This window comes from Danio aesculapii, chromosome 16 (genome assembly GCF_903798145.1).
Source record: "Danio aesculapii chromosome 16, fDanAes4.1, whole genome shotgun sequence".
NCBI classification, from domain to species: Eukaryota; Metazoa; Chordata; class Actinopteri; order Cypriniformes; family Danionidae; genus Danio; species Danio aesculapii.
In genome coordinates, this window is record NC_079450.1 from 26,030,212 (window position 1) to 26,040,057 (window position 9,846).

General features: G+C 36.6%; 1 protein-coding gene across 2 annotated transcripts; it reads right to left on the reverse strand.

Annotated features, from left to right (window-relative positions):
- Nucleotides 1–3,489: 3,489 nt before the first annotated feature.
- On the reverse strand, nt 3,490–7,784 carry LOC130243314 (cortexin-2). Of its 2 annotated transcripts, XM_056475439.1 has the most exons (3): nt 7,495–7,784; nt 5,533–5,835; nt 3,490–4,920 (listed from the first exon to the last, which is right to left on the reverse strand). In XM_056475439.1, exon 3 carries the CDS (start codon nt 4,843–4,845, stop codon nt 4,612–4,614), a length of 234 nt encoding a protein of 77 aa, XP_056331414.1. In that variant the 5' UTR covers nt 4,846–4,920; nt 5,533–5,835; nt 7,495–7,784; the 3' UTR covers nt 3,490–4,611. The 2 variants fall into 2 exon arrangements, with proteins under 2 accessions (XP_056331414.1, XP_056331413.1); XM_056475438.1 differs by lacking the exon at nt 7,495–7,784 and having other exon boundaries at nt 5,533–6,301.
- Nucleotides 7,785–9,846: the final 2,062 nt, after the last annotated feature.

The following is a 9,846-nucleotide window of genomic DNA, read 5'->3' on the forward strand; positions in this document are numbered from 1 at the left end:
GACAATAAGCTGAGTCATGGTATAAATGAACTGAGTGATCTAAATTGGCCGAAGTGTGTGTGTGTGTGTGTGTGTGAATGTGTGTGAGTGTGTGTGTGTATGCATGATTCCCAGTGTTGGGTTGCGGCTGGAAGGGCATCCGCTATGTAATACATATGCTGGTTGCCCTGATTAATAAAGGGACTAAACCAAAAAGACAATGAATGAATGTTTCTTTACATGTTATTTATTCGTTTTCTTTTCAGCTCAGTCCCTTCCCTAGTCCAGACAATTTATCCAGCAAATGTTTTACAAAAGCAGGTTCAAGACGCAACCCAAAACTGAGAAACACCCATACACCCTTGCATTCACACACATACACTACGGCCAATTTAGCTTATTCAATTCACCTATAGCGCATGTCTTTGAACTGTGGGAGAAACCGGAGCACCCGGATGAAACCCACACGAACACGGGGAGAACATGCAAACTCCACACAGAAATGCCAACTGACCCAGCCGGGACTCGAACCAGCGGCTTTCTTCCTGTGAGGTGATCGTGCTACCGACTGTGCCACCGTGACTCCTGGATGAATGTTAATAATTATTTATTTACAGATTGTAATAACAAAAATTGAAGTTTATATATAAACACCATCAAAACCAGTCTAAATAGGTTAGCTAACCACCTTAAGCTGTGTCCTTGTGATGCTAGAAAGTGATGGAAACAGATTCAACAGGTAGATAGATACTATGTTAATTCTAGTACATCACAGCTTGTATGTTTGTCTGCAAGCTGAATGTCACTACAACGCTGTATTGTACTTAAGACATAAGGCACATTGGTAATCTTTTGCCATCTACCGAGAATATAAATGTAAACATAAATTATGATACTTCAAAAACAAATGGGGCTGAACAATATAGCCCAAGATTGATTTAGTTCTGCACCGTTACAACATTGCAATGAGAACATAATGTCAATGAAATCCCTGACCACAAATAGCGCAACACGCAGTTTGATGAAGTAGCACTCCCGTCTCTACATTACATGTCTCATTACCTTTCCCTCTACAATAGGCCTGATTCATTTTGCGCCACAGAACGTGTTTCTGAGCTCAAAGAACCCCTGTGGGATGTGGCACTGTAAAATGGAGCCATCACTGCTTTCCTGAGGTTGAGTGAAAGCACATCTGTACACTGTGGCACGAGAAGAGGAAGACAGATGACTTTGAGATGTTTTCTCGCTGCACACTCCCTCCTGTGAAAACTGCTGCCAGCATGTGTGCCTGCTGTTAGCATAATGCTAATGAAGGGGTTAAGGCTGTTTGCATGCTGTTCTGGAGGGCCGATCTGATGTCTTGCTCAACAGGAGGAGATGTTTTTGGAGTCAGAGTGAAGTGATGAGTGTCCCTTGCCATCTGATCAACACTTTCAATTGGGTCTTAATGATGCTATACGTGTGGTTTGTGGAGTCGTGTGACTAGATTTCATGAAAATGCAGTAGAATTACATGAAACAATCGATAATTTCAAACAAATTTCTCATGCACCAATGATGTGTGAAATTCAGAAGTGAACCATTTTAATACACACTTAAAAATGCCTTTTGGATTATAAAATGCTCCTCCATCATGAAGTTGATTATTAAATATATTGAAAGGTATGTATAATTTTCTTGAAGCGGCATTTTTAATCTGTAAGGTTTGTAAATTGTCAAATGTTCAATAATGTGCAGACTTCAAATGAATGAATTTCCAGTCCAATCTCATGAGGAAGTTTATGTATATGTATAGGCCTGGGATGATAACCATTTTCAAGGTATACCGCGGTTTGAAGAAGTCAAGTTTTTAAAACTGCAAAAATTTTCTTAAGGTATGTGTAATTTTTATATTTACGTCTTTTTTGTTGTTGCAGAAACAATATCCAAAGATGCAGTTTTAAATTGTAAAGAAATCTGTGTTTTTGAAACTAATAAAGACAGCAGAAGTCTATGATTCATTTGAATTATTTAGCCGTTTAAAAGAGATGTTTAGATGTTTAAAATGAATATAATTTAGAGCAGTAATCATAATAACCTAAAACCATGATATTTTTCTCCAAGGTATCATACCGTCAGAATCCTATACTGGCCCATGCCTATTTATGTATTGTCAGAAAAGTGAGTTTTTCTTACAAATTCATTCAATTTCGTTTGTTTAAAATGTAATATTTCTAAAAAGAGGTTTGCTTTGCGTTGATGTGAATTGTCCTATAATTGAGCTTGTACAAATTCATATGAATTAGCCACTACATCAAAAAGTTCCAAACTGCTGTGAGATTGCATTTAAATTTCAGTTCCGACTCTGTTCAGTTTATGAGTTTGAATTTGAATTGAATTGGTCACAACCCAGGGGAAGTTAAATAAAAAGTTGTGTTGGGATGAAAGAAATACTTCCTCAAAATCTGTTTTTCTATTCAGATCCACAAAAGTAATTGTGGAATATACTACAAATGATAAACTAAATGCAAATGTTTATTGACCTTATTTTTCAATGCGGAAATGCGCTCGGTTTTGCAATTGTGTTGGAAATTCAGTTGCCTATGGGTGAAATGACTAGGAATTATAAACGTCAGAAAATGGTCAAACTACTTGCTCTACAAACAAGTGTGCCCATGACTAGAGCCAGACAGAATTAGGAGAATTTTGGAAAAAAATCTGCGGATTTATGTGGAATGATTTTAGGAGTATCATAACTACAAACTTAACATATGAAATAAAAATACATTTTTAACTTGTATTTAATGTTTACAATGCTAATCCAATCAGATGAACTTATTTGGTAAACAAAGCAAGTCTCTCATATAATATATCTACTAAAGACAGAAATATTACTTTACAATCTGTATTGTAAATAAATCATATGAACATTTTAATATTACTATTATTATTATATCACAATAATATCAGTGAAATTAATTTAAAAACGGAATAAATATAAATGTACAAACGCAAGTAAATACATACACTTAATGATGAGCTAAAAATCTGCAGATTTCTGCGTGTGCAGATTCTGTGTGGGCCTACCCATGACTATACAGACAAAGCCGAATAACATAATAAGAAAATATCAGTTTGCAACATCAAGCAGCAGAACAAGCTGTTTTTAACATCTAAAAATGAAGGGAATTGAATGAGACCTGAAGTCTCGAGCCAAAAAGATTTGTCTGCATCCGCTTAAACGCATGGAATAAGGTCAATAGGTGGTTTTTTAAAAATCTGTACATCTCTAGGGTCAATAAACCTTCAAGTTGGAAGGTTTTTAAAACATTTTGCTGCGCTCAAATGTTTTTTTTTACATCTTACATTCAAATTGATAAATATGCATTGTTTACTATAGCTTAATTCAAATCCATGTGCTGAACACAAATCAGAAAGTATCGATAAAGCATTACACTAGACATTACACAACCTTGCCCATTCTTATGCATAAAGACACTCAATAAGTTAAGATGTAAACATATCCTTTTTTTATTTGGAAACAAATATAAAAGCACATTAAAATGCAAAAGCCACTTGAAAACTACATGGCACGTTTTCTCTTTGAATAAAGTCGCCAGCATCTCTCTCCGTTTTAAAGGCTCAAATTTACTGGACACGCCACTCAGCTAAGACACAATGTGCATCGTGAGAACAGCAGATCGGTGTCGTCGACAAATAACACCCTCTGCATTACAGACCGGAAAGCAATAGCTAAGTTGCACCTAAATGGCAATATCGACCTCCTCTGTACGCAAGACACACACCGCACCTGTTTATTTTGGCTTCTTTTCTACTAAACATGTACTGTAAGTCAAGCAAATCACAGGTGAACCAGACTTTGAGAAGGAAAAGAAAGCACTGTGCTGAGAGCCCGGGCAGAACGGCAAACGTTTGATAGAACAGTCCATTTCAACATCGGCAAATACTGAAGAACAACAGAGAGGAAACCGGACTCATCCTATTAAGAACACCATAGAGAGAGGCAGGGAAAGGACCTGGCAAATCAAACATTCAGTTTGCCCACCGAGGCTGGTAGGTCAGTACAATGATTGACATTTAGCTGAATAACAGCAAGGCCAATTTCTCAGGCCGTTCTGTAAACACACAGATTTATAAGGCGCAAAGCTCAAGAGTCCCAATCTGAGGAGCTCAGAGGATGTAATCATCCCAAAACAAATGCACTGTGCTTTTATGATAAGTGTGGAATGACTCATTGAGAAATGGATTAACCTACTTTATTTTTTTTTTCAATTTTCCAATTTCCGAACTGTTAATTTGTGGACGTAGAAAATAATTAACCACATTGTTAGTCCGTAATAAAGCTATTCGGCTGGTTTTCGAACACAAAAGATTCATCGCTAAGACTTTTCAGCCATGCTGAACGTGACATCAGTGGTGGAAGCGAGACCCTGTCAGAACACGTGAGACATGAAAGTGTGTCTAAGTGCAGTTTTCAAATGGAACAACCAGATCCACAAGTACACAAAACCACCGCACGAACAACAACACTTGAGGGATACGGTCGGCTCTGAGGTGGAGGAGGTGTGGTGGTGGTGGTTGTGTGTGTGAGGTAATCATCGCATGTCTCCTAGCCCAAAATCGGACTAGCAGCTCAGGCAATGCGGTAGTCGAAGGTGTCTTTTTCCATATAGTCTGTCCATGTGGAACTCGGCATGCTGCTGTACGGATCCAGCAGGATTCGGAAGCAGCGCACGATCAGCAGCCCCAGAAAGATGAAGAGGAGGAGGACGAAGACGAAGGCAGCCTTCTGCTCCAGTGTGAGGAAAGGGATGGGCTGGGTGGCCCCAGACGCAGACAGCGTGCTGCTGTGGAGATGCTCCGCCATCCTCTCCAGTGTGTCGGAGCGGGTCAGGGGCACGCGGCCATTTTCCAGATCAACAGGTTTCTGTTTAGAGCCATTCTGGAAAGATGAAACAGCGTGAAATGTCACAAGCAAACGTGTCACACTTTTGAGGACCAACAGCAACAATTTGACAGCACAGCACAGCAGCGCAGGCCTCTTGTTTAAAGACACATCACATAAGATCACTGTGTACATGTTCATCAGAATTACAGCACCAGGACAGCCTTGAGTGTATTATCTCTCTCATCTTATTGTGATCGAATCCATTTCCAACTGTATTTCTTTTACGCCTCCCTGATTTATTCTCTGAAAGAGCCGGTTTCTGTTTGGTCGCTGACCCTTTAATGGTTCAGTTCTTTGATGCCAGCGCTCGTGATCAGCCCTGGCACTCCCTGGCTCAATTTCGCTCCACAAATCTGAAGATTTCTCTTGAACAATGTGAAGTCGCACACGATATTCGAGCGTACCTGGGCTTTGGATTACAGAAGTGCCTGACACTATCTTCTCTCCCCATTTGTGATTTGTTTTGATCAAATTTCAATGTAAACACCCAATCGATGCTTCCTAAAATGGGAGCAAATTGTGTTCTCCCCTCTCTGACAGCTGAAGCCGGTGATGCCAGTGCACATACACAGAGCTGCAGATGTAATGAAAGCATTAGTTTCTCACCTGTTGTTACTGAAGAGGATTCATCAGTGGGAGGGTGATGGAGACCCGAAATAAGCGGGGAGAGACAGCTTCCATCACGACTGTCCGCCCAGAGACAGATGCTTGTCACAACTTTTTTTCCTCAGCCCAGCTCGTCGATTTGTTCAGCGATCAAAATAAAATCGGCGTCTCTCCGCTTCCATTCCTCTCCTCTGTGGTTCAACTCCCTCTTTCCCTCACCAAGATGAGCATGTAGTGGTGTCACATCACCCATAGCAACCAGTTGCCATAGCAATCCCTCCAAGTGTGTTCAGCAAAGCCGAGCTGGTGAGAGACAAGTGTGATCCAGGCAAAGCGCAGTGTAAACGTGTGTTTCTGTGAAGGCGGAGGATTTAATACAGACCCGCTGATGTGTGATAACAACAGTGGCTAAAAATAGGGGCCGCTTTTAACTTTGCAGGATTAACACGTTTCAATACGGTCTCTACTACAAGCTGCTCACGAATGTCAGCCAATCAGCTTAAATCATGCCTTCAGACATGCTGCTGTCATTTGATATGTCTGAGATGCACAGTGGATGCATTCAGCCTCAGTAGCTGTCACTGAGCGAGCAGGGCTGGAAATGTAGGTGTATACGCTGGATATATTTAAACACTACTGATAGATCAGCTGACGGACTGATTTATTTATTTACTGTGTGATTGATGGCTGTGAAGAAATAACTCTGTCTTGAAAATATCCAACACTGAGTGGTGCAGGGAGGTTTCTGCATTATAACACAGTAGGTTTTTTTTTTTAAAAATGCATTGTTGAAGTATTTTGGTGCTTTTAAGATTTAATAGGATGCACATATATTTTGGCAAATATTTCATACATGGTAGGTCTATTATTGTTATTCAATATTATTATTATATCATATTATTGAATTTTTTTTGTCCTCACGTTTCATGTACATATATTCAGTTACATATAATATAATATAATATAATATAATATAATATAATATAATATAATATAATATAATATAATATAATATCGAATAAATTTCAATAAAATGTACAAATATAATACTTGGCATAACAGGGCAGGACATATTATTGTAATGAATATAATTAGAATTAAATTTCTAGATTTTTTTGATCATCATTGTTGTATGTCATTTAATTTTGTGAACTAAATCGATATATCGAATTTGTGATTTAGTATTATTTTAAATAAAACTGAATAAACTGTGCAAATATAGTTACGCATAATACAGCAAGGCTATAGTTGTTATTATTACTTCATGTACATCTGATTTTTTTTATCATCAAGGCTTCATGTTATTCAGTCTGAGTAAACTAAACTGATATGTTGAATATGATATGATATATTATAATTTTATTTTAAATATAAAAATATTTTTAAATATATAATAATGATATTTTATATAAAATACAATAATACAGTAAATTATATGTAAGAATTTATATATTATAGTAATTATTATAATAAATATGTACTGTTTACCATTTGTAAATGAACATAATACTAAGTAATGTAATATGTGAAATCAATTATCTGATTAATTATAATTTTAAATAAATAAATAAATAAATAAATAAATAAATAAATAAATAAATAAAATTTAATAAAAATAAAATTGCATATAGAATCAGAGGATCAAAATACAGTTGATGAGCTTCATGAATAAATTTGAACTAAAAATATTTTTGAGGGAAAGAAACATTGTGTTAGGCTAATTATTACTTTAATTTATTCATGAGACATTATCAGTATTATTCAGAATTATGCACTTCCACGAAGTTGTTAAACCATAATTTTGCACGTTTCAGGTATACAAAAATTTCCCTATAAAAACGTCACAACGTCACAAGCTATCTACATATTTACTCTCAAATGTGCAATTTAAAAGTAAACTATTCACAATAACACATAAAAAAAACATAAGATTTTGATTAAAAATAAACTTTAGTAGCCTACCTTGAGATTTGTGTCTTCATCTCATAGGATATGCCATTTTCCAATCGATGTTTAGACGTAAATGACGCTGAGAGAGTTTTCAGTCAGAGAACGACAGCCTCAAAACCAAAGTCAGAAAAACTGAAAGCGGCCTGTTGTTCTCATCTAAAAATGTTAAAACAGCGCCACCTACCTATTGTCCGCTGCTATTCCCTTCACCTGAAATTAAAGGGATAGTTCACCCCAAAATGAAAATTTCTCACCATTTATGTACCCTCGTGTGGTTTTATACCTTTGACTTTCTTTTTTCTTCTTCTGTCGAACACAAAATAAGATATTTTAAGTTGTAAACCGGCTTCCATGATAGGAAAAACATGACAATGGAGGTCAACAGGCTTTAAAAGGTGAAGAGTGAATAAATGATCACAGAATACTTTTTTTCGGGTGAACTATCTCTTTAAATATCCATTATAGTTTCCTCCAAAATACATCTTAACACAAAATATTTAGAAATATGTAATTTTTGGTAGTATTAATATAAATTGTTGTTATCATCATCATATAGATCTTTTTAATCATTGATCTGTAGGATTTATTTATTCTGGTAACAGATGGTGTGGAAACTGGCACTAAATTCGCCAGAGGTCTGATATAACTTCATTAATGTATCAAATCCCCAACTAAGAAGGCTTTTATATATAATGAAGTATATATAAAAACATTACCTTTGTTTTAAAATTATGACCGCTGGGTGGCAGCAGGGCACCACCTTTGACTGTTTCCTCATTTCCTCATGGTTTATCAAAGTATATCTGTAGATGGCGCTCCATATCTCTGGATTATTTGCTGTCAGAATCGTCTTCCAAAGACAAAAGGAATACAAAACACAAGCCTGTAAAAACAGTGTCAGTTTTTATGTGAAATATATAGTTTATGCCTCTACAAAACAAGCATGCAGGATACCGAACAAGCACACTGTATTTAGTCACAATCACATTTAATTGTTTAACCAATGTTTATATTGACTAGGTTTAATGAATTTATGGTTAAATTTATAACACCTGAGTTTACCAAGTACTAGCAATATAACCACTAACCATCATTAATCAGCATCATCCCACTCAACCTAAACAAAAACAACACAATAAACCAGCAGTCTTCAAAGCATTGCTTTCTGTCTCTCTCTCAAGATCCTCTGTTTCCTATAGGAACACAGTGAGCCTCTGCTTCTGTACATCCTCAGCAGAAATATTACAGTAATGAAACATTTGACTGATTCATTCCCATTTATTCTAATATGAATGCAAATGGTAGAAGAGCGTGGGTGGTTCCCAGATATGTGATCATATTTTCCAAAGATTAATGATTTTATCGATCGTTATTATTCAGCAGAGAATGCTGTTTGAATTAATGAGGTGTGAGGCATTCAATGTGGAATGCTAAAATGAAAAACAGAAGAAAGGAACATTTAACACATTAATGTGCTGCGTTTGAAGACCTACATTTATCTTTGTGTGTGTGTGTGCGTGTGTGTGCTGTAATGGACAGTATTTTTAGGGGGTTGCTTTCTCTCCTAAAAAAAATGTTGAAAGCATCATAAAATTTATAATGGTTTTAATGGTTATAATGGAGATTACATTTGCTTTAATGAAAACTATAATGGTCCCTTGGGTCTCTACTTTATCTTCTATAAGTGGCATGTTAAAGGAACACTCCACTTTTTGGGAAAAAGGCTTATTTTTACAGGTCACCTAGAGTTAAACAGTTGAGTTTCACTATTTTTGAGTGCAATCAGCCGATCTCAGGTAGAGCTGAAGATCTTGCCTAAACCCAAAGGAACCAGTCGGGCCGGGCTCAGGCTTGGGAATTAATCAAATAGTTTGTAACAACATCAAAACATCCCTGCAAAGGTAAAACAAACGATGACGGAGAAGTCAAAAAGAGCTAATTTCGCGGAGTGGGAAAATGTAGAACCTTTGTCTTAATTTTGTTATTGCCAATTACCCATCTTAATTTAGAATTTATTTTAGTTTAATTTGTTAAGAAGGACTTATTTTTTACTGGTGTGTTGGCCAATTTAAAGGCTAAGAGTGACGATGTTACAGAGGCCTATATAACACAACTTCCAAGTGGCCTATAGCCTACGTTTGTTATGAATAAATTATGTTAAAACACGTATAAATGACTCAAATAGCTGTGTGCAGGTGCACATATGAATAATGTCTGGCTGTAAACGGGTTCGCGCTTTTAAAAGATGTCCATCAAAATGTACTTGTCAGGCTCGGGCCCTGTCGGGTCTAACTTTTAAGGCCCGATTACAGCTCTAATCTCAGGGTCTTTGAGCACTTTTAGCTTAGCTTAGCATGAATCATT